At 44.7% G+C, this 16,487-nt stretch overlaps 2 protein-coding genes across 4 annotated transcripts in view; one reads left to right on the forward strand and one right to left on the reverse strand.

Moving 5' to 3' along the window:
* The window catches only part of LOC110490937 (laminin subunit alpha-1), a 68,915-nt gene extending 56,569 nt beyond the window's left edge, over window positions 1-12,346 (forward strand). The window contains exons 43-57 of the mRNA XM_036943995.2: window positions 77-358; window positions 539-811; window positions 983-1,127; window positions 1,328-1,469; window positions 1,690-1,804; window positions 2,509-2,676; window positions 2,821-2,972; window positions 3,365-3,544; window positions 3,768-3,957; window positions 4,093-4,199; window positions 6,315-6,504; window positions 6,712-6,864; window positions 9,057-9,210; window positions 9,496-9,846; window positions 10,032-12,346. Of these exons, the coding sequence (XP_036799890.1) occupies window positions 77-358; window positions 539-811; window positions 983-1,127; window positions 1,328-1,469; window positions 1,690-1,804; window positions 2,509-2,676; window positions 2,821-2,972; window positions 3,365-3,544; window positions 3,768-3,957; window positions 4,093-4,199; window positions 6,315-6,504; window positions 6,712-6,864; window positions 9,057-9,210; window positions 9,496-9,846; window positions 10,032-10,192 (2,763 nt within the window). The 3' untranslated portion in view covers window positions 10,193-12,346. The remainder of the gene's footprint in view (window positions 1-76; window positions 359-538; window positions 812-982; window positions 1,128-1,327; window positions 1,470-1,689; window positions 1,805-2,508; window positions 2,677-2,820; window positions 2,973-3,364; window positions 3,545-3,767; window positions 3,958-4,092; window positions 4,200-6,314; window positions 6,505-6,711; window positions 6,865-9,056; window positions 9,211-9,495; window positions 9,847-10,031) is intronic.
* LOC110489741 (rho GTPase-activating protein 18) overlaps window positions 10,802-16,487 on the reverse strand; it is a 50,401-nt gene continuing 44,715 nt past the window's right edge. For all 3 annotated transcript variants that reach the window (XM_021562590.3, XM_021562593.3, XM_021562592.3), the window contains exons 10-15: window positions 15,479-15,561; window positions 14,518-14,715; window positions 13,777-13,908; window positions 13,421-13,548; window positions 13,239-13,303; window positions 10,802-13,138 (exon numbers count right to left, since the gene is read on the reverse strand). In XM_021562590.3, the coding sequence (XP_021418265.1) occupies window positions 13,047-13,138; window positions 13,239-13,303; window positions 13,421-13,548; window positions 13,777-13,908; window positions 14,518-14,715; window positions 15,479-15,561 (698 nt within the window). In that variant the 3' untranslated portion in view covers window positions 10,802-13,046. The remainder of the gene's footprint in view (window positions 13,139-13,238; window positions 13,304-13,420; window positions 13,549-13,776; window positions 13,909-14,517; window positions 14,716-15,478; window positions 15,562-16,487) is intronic.

Genomic DNA, 16,487 nt, shown 5'->3' on the forward strand with positions numbered 1-16,487 from the left:
GTAAGGTGTAACCACTATAACCAAATGGCTCTCTGACATGTGTAAAGGAAATGCATAATTTTACGCTGAATATCAGGTGGACTTCATGGCGGTGGAGATGCAGCATGGCAAGGTGGCGTATCTGTGGGACGCGGGTTCAGGCCACGCCAAGCTGGAGTACCCTGACGTCCAGATCAACAACAACAAGTGGCACCACATCAACGCCACGCGCTTTGGGAGGCACGGCACACTGTCAGTCCACCAGCTGGAGTCAGAACCCCTGCCCGCGGTCAAGACCACCTCACCAGGCTCTGCTACGATCCTGGAAGTCAACAAGTCCACCCTGATATTCGTTGGTGGCCTGGGAGGCCAGATCAAGGTACAGTATTAAGATCTGTCTTGGTGTTTTTCACTCAGCCATGGTTCTAGCCAGCACCTTGGGTCCTTGAGAACTTGAACTCGTTCAATTCAAGTTGAGTCAACATCTTTCATGATGTTTCCTCCACTAATAAAACAGTGTAATCTATCACAACTGATTCAATCAATTTTGTGTCTACAGTCCTCTGTGGTGAAAATGACCCAGTTTAAGGGCTGTATGGGGGAGGCGTCGCTCAACGAGAAGAACATCGGGCTGTGGAACTACGCTGAGAGGGAGGGCCAGTGTCGCGGCTGCTTCATGAGTCCGCAGACAGAGGAGACATCCTTCCACTTTGATGGCAGTGGCTACTCAGTGGTAGTGAAACCCCTCCGCTCCACCTCCACCTCCATCGTCATGCTGTTCAAGACCCTCTCCCCCAACGGCCTGCTGCTCTACCTGGCCTCCAATGGCACGGTACGCTCCCTGCTGGCCCACACACACACACACTACAACCACACTGAACAGTCTGTATTTATAGCCTAGTTAGCATATAGTGGTCAGCTATTATCATCTGATGTAACTAAATTCCCCTATAGGGACAATAAAGATTGATTGATAGATTGATGTGTATATTTGTCATTCCAGAGGGACTTCCTGTCCATTGAGCTGGTGGAGGGCCAAGTGCGTCTGACCTTTGAACTGGGCTCTGGCCCTCTGACCCTCACCTCCAACAAAGCCTACAACACCGGCAGCTGGTACAAGATCACCCTGCAGAGGAACAAACGCAAAGGTGGGTCAAAGGTCATAGGCTCATATTTATAGGGTAGAGACATAACCACATACCCACAACTAAACAGTGTTGGGGTCACATATTCTTCTTCTCATTTCTCCCTTGCACTTTATGGACACACTATTCATACCCCTATTGTGTTGTAGTTAACCTGGTATAATGTCTATGTCATGTAAAGTATTGTATCTCTCCCCTCCTAGTTTATATGGCGGTGATGGCGGCAGACAACTCATCAGAGAAAGAGATCATGGAGGCGGAGTCTCCTGGGACCGCCTCCGACCTCAACCGCTCCGACCTGGACCCAATCTACATCGGGGGACTGCCCATGTCTCGCCCTATCAGGTACTGGAACTACTTTGGCGCATACCTCACCTACCTGCAAGATATTCCTAGTTGATATGCATTTGTATTGCGCTCATTAATATATTTTTGGTGGAGCTCCTACTGCATTATGTAAATATTGAGCTTAGTGTGTGAATTGGTGAATTTTTGTATTTTTGTATTTTTTTTTTACATTAAGTAAAATAAACGAGGTAAATTGTGAATTTAATTATTTTTTCAGGAGACAAGTAGTAGCACGGTCCTATGTGGGCTGCATCAAAAACATGGAGATCGCCCGCTCCAACTTTGACCTGCTCCGAGACTCCTATGGTGTCAAGAAAGGCTGTGTGTTAGAGGTAAGAAAGGCTGTGTGTTAGTGGTAAGAAAGGCTGTGTGTTAGAGGTAAGAAAGGCTGTGTGTTAGAGGTAAGAAAGGCTGTGTGTTAGTAGTAAGAAAGGCCGTGTGTTAGTGGTAAGAAAGGCTGTGTGTTAGTAGTAAGAAAGGTTGTGTGTTAGAGGTAAGAAAGCCTGTGTGTTAGAGGTAAGAAAGGCTGTGTGTTAGAGGTAAGAAAGGCTGTGTGTTAGTGGTAAGAAAGGCTGTGTGTTAGAGGTAAGAAAGGCTGTGTGTTAGAAGTAAGAAAGGCTGTGTGTTAGAGGTAAGAAAGGCTGTGTGGTAGTGGTAAGAAAGGCTGTGTGTTAGTGGTAAGAAAGGCTGTGTGTTAGAGGTAAGAAAGGCTGTGTGTTAGAGGTAAGAAAGGCTGTGTGTTAGAGGTAAGAAAGGCTGTGTGTTAGAGGTAAGAAAGGCTGAAAGTAAAGAACCTTTCTTCAGGGGCCTTCTTCCTCTCTAGACAAATTAAAGGTAGACTCATCAATATTGGGAAGAGTGAATATTGACAGTGACAGTCTTGGCATTTGAATTTTGCTGATGTCGATTTCTGTAAAGGGGAAGATGCCCAGCAGTACATGATAATGGCATATTGTCGAGTCATCTTACACTGAATGCAAAAAGACTTTCCATATTCCCTATGAGTAACTTGTGTGTGTGTGTGTGTGTGTTCCAGCCCATCCGCAGTGTGTCTGTACTGAGAGAGGGCTATGTGGAGTTGCCGTCTGTGTCTCTCGACCCCCAGGGGGAGCTGTTGGCCTCCTTCTCTACCCGCAATGACACTGGCATAATCCTGGCAGGCTTCAGCAAGGCAAGCACCCGCAAAAGCAGACAGGCTCGCCAGGTAAGGCCACAGATATACTGTGATAAACAATTAGACATTATAAGAGCTCATACATGTTCATTAGTAATACATCTTTATAATGTTGCCAAAATGACTTATGGTTCAACCGCATATTGACCATGTTTTCTGTGTGTTTGTGTCCAGCCCTTCCTGGCAGTCATGCTGATTTCGGGGGGCTTGGAGGTTCATGTCAACATGGCAGAGGGCGGGAGCGTCCACAAGGTTGTGGTCAAATCACGCTCCGGGAGTTTCAGTGACGGGCAGGAGCACTCGGTCATCTTGCAGAGGAACAGGAAGTGAGTCGCACCATGAAGAGGGACGGATTAACCTGTAACATCTGTCATGATTTCATGCTGATGGATGGCTCAGTCATTATAAATGATGTCATTTGAAATTATACTTCCAGCACACAAAATTATCTCTGCCTTTGTCGTGTTGTCTGTGACCTTATTCAAGAACTTTCTATGCTGATGTTATACATAGGATGGATATATATATAACAACTGCCATGGGATTAAATCAACTTTGAAATGGCCATTGAACAGCAGTAAATATTGCAGATTGTATCTTTTAATAATCATGTTGTCCAGTATGGAATAATATACAAGTGGTCTATTCTAAGATGAATAGCACTGCGTTGTTATTATTGACATGTAGTAACTTACCACTGTGTGTGTCATCCATCCAGGATGCTGGTTGTACTAGTGGATGAGGACCACCAGGAGATGGTACGCCTGTCCTCGGAGAAGGCCTCTCTGACCCTCACCTCTCTGTACATGGGAGGAGTCCCACCAGGAGAGGGCGCCGGGCTGCTCCGAACCACCTCCTCCTTCTACGGCTGCATCAGGAACCTGGCCCTGGACTCCAAGTGAGTCACACACCCAATACACAACGATACTTCATTTGTCACACTGTGCTGGAGTAATTGATGTTTTTTAATCGAGGATGCCATAACTACGTTTGCAAGGCTAAGCATTATCTCGAGGAATATTTTTTGGGGTCGCTGGTAACAAGGAATATGGCATCCTTCCTCAATTGGGGCCTTCATGGTTACTCTTTGGTCTGACCCATGTTGTGCTGTGTCCCTATAGGTTGTTGGACCTGTCAGCTGCTGTGAGGTACCACAACGTGGACATGGACAGCTGTCTATTGGAGGAGAGGCCTAAAAGGGTCCTCCTACCTGATGACACTGACCTAGATGCCGAGCCCACTCCGGACCCTGCCAGAACCCCTTCACCACCCCCCGGCCAGCTCAGCGCGCTCACCCCCGGCACACTCACGGTACAGCAGACACACACACACCTCTTATCTGTTGGGATTTACTGTGCTGCAGCTCTTCAAACAGGTCACCATGTTGTCACAGATAGTTCCTCGTGTTGTCCGTCATTGTTCTGTGTTCCCTCTGTTTGTCTCCAGTGTGCATCGATGGACAACACCTCATCCATCCCAGAAGCCCAGCAGTTTGGCATCTCCAGACACAGTCACATGGTCCTCAGCATCAACCCCAACACAGTGAGGAGGAGGTCAGTACTGACAGCTGGCTCGTTGAACTACCCTCTCCAAAACATGTCAGATGGCACAGCATGGTTTTTATCATAGAGATTATATTCTATGTCATTTCTATGATTGTCACAATTCTATATTCATTTCTTTAGGGATTCTCACTTCATAGTGTTGTATCTAATTTGAGTCATGTTAGCCTTGATATCAGTTGGCCCATAGCTAGTTGTGTAAAACTGGTTCAAGCCAGCATTCCAGTACATTGAAATGGCGTAGGAAGGTGTTCTAGCTGCTTAGCTAATACTTTGCCTTGGTGTGCTCTACAAACATCATACTAAGTACTCTTCCTGTAATGGAGAGCATAGGCCTATACTTTTGGCCATGCAGTGTATGTGGACACCCCTTCAAATAAGTGGATTCGGCTATTTCAGCCGTATAAAATTAAGCACACAGCCATGCAATCACCATAGACAAACATTGCCAGGAGAATGGCCCGTACTGAATAGCTCAGTGAATTTCAACATGGCACCGTCATAGGATGCCAAGTCAGTTTGTCAAATTTCCGCCCTAGAGCTGCCCCAGTCAACTGTAAGGGCTGTTATTGTGAAGGAGCAACAACAGCTCAGCCGCAAAGTGGTAGGCCACACAAGCTCACAGAACAGGACCGCCGAGTGCTGAAGTTTGTAGCGTGTAAAAATCATCTGTTCTCTACCGAGTTCCAAACTGGCTCTGGCAACGTTTTATTACAAAAATAAAACTTAAACTCATTGAAGATTGACCCTAAGAGACACATGGAAGAAGGGATGTCTTATGATGAGCCTCTGTTGGCTGTCATGGACAAAGTGGAGTCGGGAGCGTTTGAAATGGGTTTTGATGGCCGAGCAGCCGCACACAAACCTAAGATCACCATGCGCAATGCCAAGCGTCGGCTGGAGTGGTGTCAAGCTTGCCGCCATTGGACTCTGGAGGAGTGGAAACGCGTTCTCTGGAGTGATGAATCACGCCTCACCATCTGCCAGTCCGACGGACAAATCTGGGTTTGGCGGATGCCAGGAGAACACTACCAATGCATAGTGCCAACTGTACAGTTTGGTGGAGGAGGAATAATTCTCTGGGGCTGTTTTTCTTGGTTCGGCTAGGTCCCTTAGTTCCAAAGCGAGGTCCATACAGAAATGCTTTGTCAAGATTGGTGTGGAAGAACTTGACTGGCCTGCACAGAACCCTGACCTCAACCCCATCGAACACCTTTGGGATGAATTGGAACGCCGACTGCGAGCCGGCCTAATCGCCCAACATCAGTGCCCTACCTCACTAATACTCTTGTAGCTGAATGGAAGCAAGTCCCTGCAGCAATGTTCCAACATCTAGTGGAAAACCATCCCAGAAGAGTGGAGGCTGTTATAGCAGCAAAGGGGGGACCGACTCCATATTAATGCCCATGATTTAGGAATGAGATGTTCGATGAGCAAGTGTCCACATACTTTTGGCCATGTCGTGTAACATACAGGATAGTGAATTGCAAAAAAACCCTCAAGGCCATCATCGTTGATTGCTTTTCTCTGAGCATGAGTGCATATCTCTTCATTAAAGAGAAGAATTATAATAGCCTCCCCAAGGTCTACCTCATTTCCTGTCTCGGCTGTGGCCCATTCTCTTTGTTGGAATATTTCTTATTCACCAGGCACTCCGGCACTGCTTGGAAACGAGCAGGGCTAATGTTACACATTCCCATTGACTTAGCTAGAACTCTTCTCAAGTGTTTCACTGTAGCCTACATTGTTTGTGATTGAGAGGAAGGCACAGTTCAATTAGCCTGATCCCAGATCTGCTTATGCTCTTGCCAACTCCTATTGTCACTGTCATTCCAAACATGTTGTGAGACATGTTTTTGGTTGGTGGATGCATTCATCAATATTTGATTATTATGAGATTGGTTGGTACTCCTAAACAAATGTCCACTTCAATTTTGTATTATTGACAATTATCCACAAATTGTCATATCCATTCATTGCCTATTTATAGGTCTACCAAACCATTAACAAAAGTCTTTATCTTACAGTAAATCATAGCTAACTCAAAATATAGCTTTGTCAGTAGCTTAAATACTTCATGTCTCTTCTCGCTTCTCTTCCTGACAGTTTCTCTCTGGAGCTGTCGGTGCGTACCTATACCCAGAGTGGTTTGATCTACTACATGGCCCACGCCAACCAGATGGACTACGCCACTCTGCAGCTGCTGGGAGGGCATCTGTTCTTCACCTGTGACAAGGGCAGCGGCCCCGCCACCGCCACCTTCCCTGTGCCCGTCAACGACGGCCAGTGGCACACAGTTAGTGACTATACCCTTCTGGGCCAAGAGCGATAGTAGATTGCAGTGATTGTTGTCGATTCAGGGGACGCATAACAATATCATTAATGAATACAAAAGCCCAAGTCACAATTCAAGTTCGTTTCAGATCATAACTGAAAGCAGTGATATTACCATGCAGGTTGTCATGACTCTCCCCAACCCTGTCGTGTATCTGTGGGTGTCCAGGTGAAGACGGACTTCAATAAGAAGAGTGTGGTTCTCAGTGTCGACGGCCAGCCGTCAACTCCAGTGCCGGCTAAAGGAAACACTCTGGATGTGGAGAACAAGCTGTATCTGGGAGGACTTCCCCAGACCTACACCGCCAAGAAGATAGGCAATGTAAGTTCAACTACAACACACAACGTGCACTGATTGTACAAAACATTAAGAACACGTGCTCTTTCCATGACAGATTGACCAGGTGAAAGCTATGATCCCTTACTTATGTCACTTGTTAAATCACCTTCAAATCAGTGTAGATGAAGGGGAGGAGACAGGTTAAAGGATTTTATAAACATTGAGACATGGATTGTATATGTGTGCCATTCAGAGGGTGAATGGGCAAGACACAATATTGAATTGCCTTTGAACAGGGTATGGTAGTAGGTGACAGGCCCACCGGTTTGTGTCAAGAACTGCAACGCTGCTGAGTTTTTCACCCTCAACAGTTTCTCATGTGTATCAAGAATGGTCCAGCACCCAAAGGACATCCAGTCAACTTTACATAACTGTGGGAAGCATTGGAGCCAACATGGGCCAGCATCCCTGTGACAAGCTTTCGACACCTTGTACAGTCGTGGCCAAAAGTTTTGACACAAATATACATTTTCGCAAAGTCTGCTGCCTCAGTGTGTTTAGATATTTTAGGTCAGATGTTACTATGGAATTCTGAAGTATAATTACAAGCATCTCATAAGTGTCAAAGGCTTTTTATCGACAATTACATGAAGCTGATGCAAAGAGTCAATATTTGCAGTATTGACCCTTCTTTTTCAAGACCTCTGTAATCCGCCCTGGCATGCTGTCAATTAACTTCTGGGCCACATCCTGACTGATGGCAGCCCATTCTTGCGTAATCAGTGCTTGGAGTTTGTAAGAATGTGTGGGGTTTTGTTTGTCCACCCGCCTCTTGAGGATTTGACCACAAGTTCTCAATGGGATTAAGGTCTGGGGAATTTTCTGGCCATGGACCCAAAATATTGATGTTGTTTTCCCAGAGCCACTTAGTTATCACTTTTGTCTTATGGCAAGGTGCTCCATCATGCTGGAAAAGGCATTGTACGGCACCAAACTTTTCCTGGATGGTAGGGAGCATGTGTTGGTACCATTTTTTATTCATGGCTGTGTTCTTAGGCAAAATTGTGAGTGAGCCCACACCCTTGGCTGAGATATAACCCCACACATGAATGGTCTCAGGACGCTTTATTGTTGGCATGCCACAGGACTGATGGTAGCGCTCACCTTGTCTTCTCTGGACAAGCTTTTTTCCAGATGCCCCAAACAATCGGAAAGGGGATTCATCTGAGAAAATTACTTTACCCCAGTCCTCAGCAGTCCAATCCCTGTACCTTTTGCAGAATATCAGTCTGTCCCTGATGTTTTTTCTGGAGAGAAGTGGCTTCTTTTCTGCCCTACTGCCTCCAAAAGTCTTCGCCTCACTGTGCGTGCAGATGCACTCACACCTGCCTGCTGCCATTCCTGAGCAAGCTCTGTACTGGTGGTGCCCCGATCCCACAGCTGAATCAACTTTAGGAGACAGTCCTGGCGCTTGTTGGACTTTCTTGGATGCCCTGAAGTCTTCTTCACAACAATTGAACCGCTCTCCTTGAAGTTCTTGATGATCCGATAAATGGTTGATTTAGGTGCAATCTTACTGGCAGCAATATCCTTGCCTGTGAAGCCCTTTTTGTGCAAAGCAATGATGACGGGACGTGTTTCCTTGCAGGTAACCATGATTGACAGAAGAAGAAAAATGATTCCAACCACCACCCTCCTTTTGAAGCTTTCAACTCAATCAGCATGACAAGAGTGATCTCCAGCCTTGTCCTCGTCAACGCTCACACCTGTGTTAACGAGAGAATCACTAGCATGATGTCAGCTGGTCCTTTTGTGGCAGGGTTTAAATGCAGTGGAAATGTTTTTGGGGGATTCAGTTCATTTGCATGGCAGAGAGGGACTTTGCAATTAATTGCAATTCATCTGATCACTCTTCATAACATTCTGGAGTATATGCAAATTGCCATCATACAAACTGAGGCAGCAGACTTTGTGAAAATTCATATTTGTGTCAAACTTTTGGCCATGACTGTACAGTCCATGCCCCAACAAATTGAGGCTGTTCTGAGGGCTAAGGGGTTGCAACTCAATATTAGCAAGGTATTCCTAATGTTTGGTATAGTCAGTGTACTTGCTATTCATGCTGAAATATAGTTTTTATATAATTGTTTGTGTTGAAAGCAGGTGGTACATTTTCTGCTGAGTAAATGTTTATCCACAACCCCAAATGTTAATATTTATATTCCCTCATGCAGGTGACCCATAGTTTGGCAGGCTGCATCCAGAAGGTGTTGCTGAACAGTGTTAAGTTGAACACCCAGAGTCCAGTGTCTGAACAATCCACTGCGCACTGCTTCACCGCAGCCCAGGACGGGACCTTCTTCAATGGGAGCGGATACGCTGCTCTGAGTGAGTACTAACGCCCATAAACTCCATACTTCAAGTCTTTGTGAAGCGAAAAACACAAAAAAAGCCATTTAAATTTTTTCTGCCAACTATATTTAAAAAGTCAACATTTCCACATCCTTTCTGATAGATTTTCAACCGGAATAATGCTTAGGATGAGATCATTTTAACAAGCTCAATGCATAGCTACATTTAACTGTTTAAAAACATGAATGGGAGTGCCTTAATGTGTCGCCCTTGACTGTGTGACGTAATGTAAACTGGTTCGTTATGGTTTGTCCCCTGCAGTAAAGAATGGGTACAAAGTGGGCTCAGATATGGAGGTGTCTCTGGAGTTCCGCAGCACAGTGTCAGATGGAGTCCTCCTTGGGGTCAGCAGCGCCAAGGTGGACGCCATCGGGCTGGAGCTAGCCAACGGACAGGCGGTGTTCCACGTGAACAACGGTGCCGGGCGGGTGTCGGCCACTTCGCGGCTGGGCTGGTGGCTGTGTGACGGTCTCTGGCACACCCTGCTGGCAAAGAAGACCAAGAACACTCTGAGTCTGACCGTGGACGGAGTCACGGTGCTCACCGACAACCCCCACCCCCAGTCCACCTCGGCTGAGACCAAGGACCCGGTCTACGTGGGAGGCTTCCCTGGTACGTTCCCCCTCTATAAAACCTTCAGTCTCTTTCCACAAACAGCCCCTATACCCTAAATGCAAGACACTTCACTGGACTGGGCCTTTGTCACCCCTTTGCTTTGATGTTGATCAATTCCAGTGTCAAGTAAATGAATTTGTTAGCACCCATGTATTGACCTCTCTCTCTCTTTTTGTTTACAGTCGGCGTGAAACAGAACTGCCTGACATCCAGAATGCCGTTCCGTGGTTGTATGCGTAACATCCGCTTGATCAAGGGTCACATGACCAACATCCTGGACTTCAGTACTGCCTTCACCCTCCAAGGAGTGTCACCCCACTCCTGCCCTAGCACCGCCACATAACCTTGCCACAACCATACCAGAACTTTACCAGCCATACCAAACCATTCCATATCTAACGCTATGACCCTGTGATTTGACCATTGAAATTTGACCTTTGAAATGATTTCCATTTGTAATGTTTTGTAAAGAAAGATTTAAGTAATGTTTTGTCAATGTGAAAATGTTTTTTTTTAATCAACTCATTTTCTGTGTTGGTGTTCATGTTCTTTTGTGCATTTTGACTCCCCCAAATTAATTGGACAATAGAATGTCTTAGTTTTTTTATGCGATGTTCTAGAAAATTAATATTTGCTAATAAAATACTTTAAAAAAATATCAATATCATAGTATATCAAAGTCATAGTTGATCTGTAGGCTCTATTACTATAGGCCTGCCCACATATTATGCAGTGCATAACACACTTGTCAAAGCTGCTTCCAAAGCTGTCATCCTTCTGATGTTATCCGTTCTATACCATGTCTGTTTGTCTTTCTGCATAGTTTCCCAGGAGTACCTGCAGAATAATGTTCTGAATTGAGTGTTCATGCTATTTTGGGGGAGAAACTGAGCTGATTTTTGTCCTAACATATTTCACAACATAGTTCTGGCAAGAGAGAAAGACAAGTCCATTTTTAACTTGACGTTATATTCAGTTGTTACTGTGTCAGATACATTGTGCCACTTGGCCAAAACTGTCAACAGTGGTCAAATAATATTCATAAAATAAATGCAAATAAAAAAATAAAAAAAATGCTAAATCAGTATTCTATATACAGAAAATACACACATAGTAAGAGTATATGGTGCACAGTCATTTACAAAAAATGTTTACACACTGGCTTTGGAAGGATAAATAATTTTAAGTCCTGCGCAAAGTCAAATCAACATTACGACCTTTGTCTTGTTGACACAATTGCTACAGGTTCATTTGGAAGCACAGAATACTTAAAAACAACAAAAACCACAGGCTGACAACCAAGGCACAGGCAAACATTGAACTACTAAGACCACAGAGTAAAATAAAGTGGAGAGAGGTTGATTGGGCTAAAACATACACGCCCTGCAAGTAAACATTATTCACAAGTTCATAAGCAAGCGAGGGCTAGCCTGGTTAAACCAGACTGAACACTGCTCTTACCATCGTTTGGAAAGAAACCATGGTGAAATGTAATAATCAGTTTGGAAGCCAGGCTAACACTGATATGAAGGGCCTTTTTTTATGGCCACTCTATGCCTTTTCTCCTTTCCTTCATTAAAGTATTGTAAGCACTCTCCAGGCATGCAAAGTCAGTTTAGTTCATTAGTAATGCATGTCTCTTATGTAGACTGGACATACAGGATTGGTTGAAAGAGTTGTTAAGTCCTAGTGTAGTGTGTACATTGTTTTCTACAAGCCACAGGTACAACATTCACAGTCCATTGGGGTGGGGAGATGTGTCAGGAGGGAGATGTTTGAGTTCTGGACCTTTTTATATTAGTGCTCAACATGCAAATCCAAAAAGCAAAGAAGGTGGGCTGAACAATGGCCTGAATCGATGGTCACAGTTCCGATGTGGGCCTGCGTCTCAGTACTCTGAATTATCTCATGTCCTTGATGACCACTAGCAGGTGAAAGGACTGGATAGGTTTCCACTATGTTGTTTTCACCTGCCTTGTCCTGATCAGTTCTAGACACCAATCAGCGGTCAGCAGGACAGGAAACCATGAAACAAAGTTTCAGACAGAGCCAATGTCTGTATTCAGTATCAGGCCTCTCCCATCTCCACTTGTCCCTCACCATCATGAACTCAACAACCCAAACTGCTAGTCTTCTGAATCTCCTCACTTCCAATAGTTTTGCAATCAACATTCTGCTCTTATAAATGATAAAAAAGTTATATGGAGAATGTGTGATAATACAATAAGCAGGATAAATGTGTGGTATAAATATAGCAAGTAAATGTTAACTGGGTCTTGCATGAAGTGGTACACATTGTCTGTTATTGTGTCCATGGCCTCTGTAGGAGGGTCGTTCCACGAAGAGTTCCTTTTGCATCCTTTTCATATTTTATGTAGAAATTGTGCAACAATATTGAATTTTAAAACCCTGTTTTATTAAATGAAGTGCCCTTTGATATAGACCACATGGAAAATTCAATAAATCAGATGTTTTATATAAATAAAGACTTGCTAGTGTCCCTCCTTGCACCCTCTGATTTTCAGAAGATTTTAAGCAACTTAACCGCAACATTTCACCATCCTTGTAAAGCCGTGCTATTTTGTTGCTTTGACAAAGTCATTTCTGAAGATTATTATTTCATGTGATTAGTCTGTCCCTCATTTTAAGGTCAATCCTGTTACGTAAACAGAACACTCGTTTTAATGTGGCGAGACTATTCCTTTTGAAAAACATTTTTCAAAAGAAACATTGAACATCTAACAGTGAAATGGTAGTGTAAAATAAGTTACTCTCCTCAAAAGGCACTGAATTGGTGGAACGACCCAGGAGGTGAATATCTGGCACAAAACAATTCAAATGGCAAGCAATGGGATGTCGTCAGTCACGTATGTCTTCACAAAGCTGTCCCACCTCCAAATACTTCCATCCAGAACCCAGCTAGTCAGAGTATAGTGCTTCTGTCCTATTTAGTAGTTTGTTATAAGGTTCAATCCCACAAACATGGCCTATGTTGAGTCCTTCCTTCAGGAGGAGAATGTCTCTCTCCATAGTTCCTCTTCCAGCTCTCGCTCTTTTTAGTGGTCCATAGTTTGGGATAAAACCTTAACTGAACCTACAGTCAACAAGGCCTCCATGCATGCTCAGTTCACGAAGACGGCCACAAGAGGGCAGTGGTTCAGTTTGCTGACTGTGTTGAGTGGGTGAGTCCTCAGTTCTCATGTGGTCGTGGGTTTTAAAAGCCATTCACAGTGCGGATTCACATGGTACACGTCTAGTAGGTGAGTCTCAGGGTCCAAGCAGCGCTCGCCTAGAGAGAAAAGTTATTGTTTTAGTTCGATTAAAGAAGACAGAAATTACAATAATCTGATTGAAAATAATTTGAGTCAAACGGATGTAATCATACATACCTATGTTTCCTCCGACCTCAAACAAATACTGTACTGGCCTCTGGCTAGTGCTTCTGGTGCCACGACTGCGAGATAAAAAAAATATAATGATTTTAATAAACCCAGACATCCCTATAGTATACATTAGCAACATCAACAGAGGCATTGAAGAAATAAGTAATCATCACTTTTCCTCCACTGACCCGTTCTCATAATCGAAGCGCGCCATCACATCTTTGGCCTTGGTCTCGTTGTCCAACTGGATCGCCATGGAGATCTTAGCTTGTAGTGGGGCGTGAACCCTGATGACCCCTTCGCGGAGGTCAGTCAACTGTGGACAAAGAAAAGACCCAACTTCAATTCAAGTCCCATTACATGAGTAAACCTCATGCTGAAAGGTACTGGCGACCACATCCAATTAGGTACTGTCAGGAGCAAGCATACACCCAATAGCCTATGATATTGTTGTCAAGTCAAACTAACATTGAGAATACATCTAATTGACCATTTCAAGTTGGGGTTAAAGTAGTTTAGAGTCCATAAAGTCAGTAATCATTACCTCGCTCCTTTCAGTCTTCTCAGCGTTCCTCTTCCTCATCATTAGCAGCTTCCTTTTGGTCTTCTCTGAGCTGGGCGGCTTCTTGCTAGCCTCATTCAACTTCCTCACGTGGGAGATGAGAAAGCAGGGCACCTGAGGAGAGAACAATACACCTATTAATCTCTCTATCCTCCCTCTCTCTCTTCACTTTCTCCCCGTCTGCCCGGGGGCTTGGTGATTTGGGCTGTAGTGGCATTACATTCTATGCATTGTACTATGCATTGCATTCTAATAGGTCAGGCAGCAGTCCCCAGATGTGGGTCAAGCTGCTCTTTGTCTCTTTGCGTTTTTCATACAACGTGCCTGGATCACTTCCCTCATGGGTTTTCGTCATAAACACTTTTCCCCCCAGTAAAACAATGGTGAGCTCAGCTTTCAGTCTTGTTTAACCAGGCTCAAGGTCTACATAAAAAATGACTTGTCTTGAAATACTGAAAGTGAGGTTTTTGTTAAGCAAAATTACAGAAATTGTATTGGAAGTCTTAAAATTGCAGATGCTATGCTGGAGCAGTATAGACGTAATCTTTCAACCACCAATTTGGGAAATTGCAGTCCTACTGTAGTTGAATAGCACCCTGGTCTGTCCTGATGAGGCCAGATGACTGTTGATGAGATATGTTTGGGGCTAGTGAATGTGTCGTGTGTGAACGTATCCCATCTCTATGTGTTCAAGGAACGTGTGTGCGTGTGTTGCAAACTCACGGTCCAGAGCAGTTCTTGGTATGTGATGAGTAGCCGTACGAGGTGGGCCGCCCCGGCTGCCGCCTGCATCTCCTCCTGCTTGGCATTCTTGCCCCGGTAGGTGAAGAGGTTGGGAGCCACGATCATGGACACGTTCCACAGACTCATCCTGTTCTTCTCTTCATAGGCTACCACCTTCCTCAGGAACTCCAACAGGGCCTAGAGGGGCACAGAGGGGTTAGACTGGGTCTGTCTGTGTGTGTGTGTGTGTGTGTGTGTGTGTGTGTGTGTGTGTGTGTGTGTGTGTGTGTGTGTGTGTGTGTGTGTGTGTGTGCTCTTCGGATTTATTCCTTCAAGAAAACAGGTTCAACCTTTGCACTGGCACAATCACTGGGTAACTCTGGCCTACTGATCCAAAATGTGTGTGAAACACATTCTCATATCTTATCCTACACACGTCATTTTATATACTATCCACTCAGGAAGCGAGGACGTCAGAGGGTTGTCACCCGTTTTCCCTTCACACCTTCAAAAACCTCTTATCTAAACTTCATACAATAACCCATTCATGGGACGATACTTAAACATAGTTGTTACTCTTCAAGTTCACTTCAAGTGCCAAGTTAAGTCATCATATTATGCCTTGACTGAGGCTTGAGCAACACTTCATGGTTGTTTACATGTTACGAAGGCAACCGCCCCTTAGAATGGAATGTTAGTCACTCATGGTTGTGACTATTGGCTTATGAGTCGTAGGAATGCATAGTTGGACACAGTTGCCCAATTGAAAATAAACTCTCAGCCCCTGCACTTATTTGAGCTATTTTAGGACTGGATATGTGGGATAGGTGTGTGTTTGTGTGTAGGGTTGTGAGGTCACAGTTGAAAGTGTAGTCTCTCAGTCCATGATCATGAGTCTTGGGATAGCTACAAAGGATGTGAACCCTGATCTTTAGGGGCATTAGTCAAAGATCATCCTCACCTTGAGTGTGTCTCTATTGGGCTCAGGGAGCAGCATGATGAGGAGGTGCAGGGCCTGGATCTGGTGTCTGGGAGAGGAGACACCTGAGGAGGGACAGAGGGGAAAATACACTGATATCTCTGCAAACACACTCACTTTACCAACTGGTGGAAGTGTTGTTGACTATTATTGACATAGTTAAGAGTACATTTAAGAGAAAAATTGGAAATTAATCATAAATGACAAGCAACATATACAAAAGTATATGGACACCCCTTCAAATTAGTGGATTTGGCTATTTCAGCCACAAGCGACAGGTGTATAAAATCAAGCACACCGCCATGCAATCTCCATAGGGACTCACTGGCAGTAGAACGGCCTTACTGAAGAGCTCAGTGACTTTCAACGTGGCAGCATCATAGGATGCCACCTTTACAAGTCAGTTTGTCAAATTTCTGCCCTGCTAGAGTTGCCCCTGTCAAATGTAAGTGCTGTTATTGTGAAGTGGAAATGTCTAGGAGCAACAACGGCTCATCTGCAAAGTGGTAAGCCACACAAGCTCACAGAATGGGACCGGCAAGTGTTGAAGAGCGTAAACATTTTCTGTCCTCGCTTGCAACACTCACTAACAAGTTCCAATCTGCCTCTGGAAGCAACGTCAGCACAATCATTATTCGTCGGGAGCTTCATGAAATAGGTTTCCATGGTCGAGCAGCCACACACAAGCCTAAGATCACCATGCACAATGCCAAGCATCAGCTGGAGTGGTGTAAAGCTCGCAGCCATTGGACTCTGGAGCAGTGGAAACCAGTTCTCTGGAGTGATAAATCATGCTTCACCATCTGACAGTCCGGCAGACTAATATGGGTTAGGGTTAGGAAGAGGAGGAATAATGGTCTAGGGCTGTTTGGGCTTGGTCCCTTAGTTCCAATGAAGTGAAATCTTAACGCTATAGCATACAATAACATTCTAGACAATTCTGTAATTTCAACTTTATGGCAACAGTTTGGGGAAGGCCCTTTCCTGTTTC

The sequence above is a fragment of the Oncorhynchus mykiss genome, chromosome 15 (assembly GCF_057628025.1).
Source record: "Oncorhynchus mykiss isolate SJ-2025 chromosome 15, ASM5762802v1, whole genome shotgun sequence".
In the NCBI taxonomy this organism is placed as follows: Eukaryota; Metazoa; Chordata; class Actinopteri; order Salmoniformes; family Salmonidae; genus Oncorhynchus; species Oncorhynchus mykiss.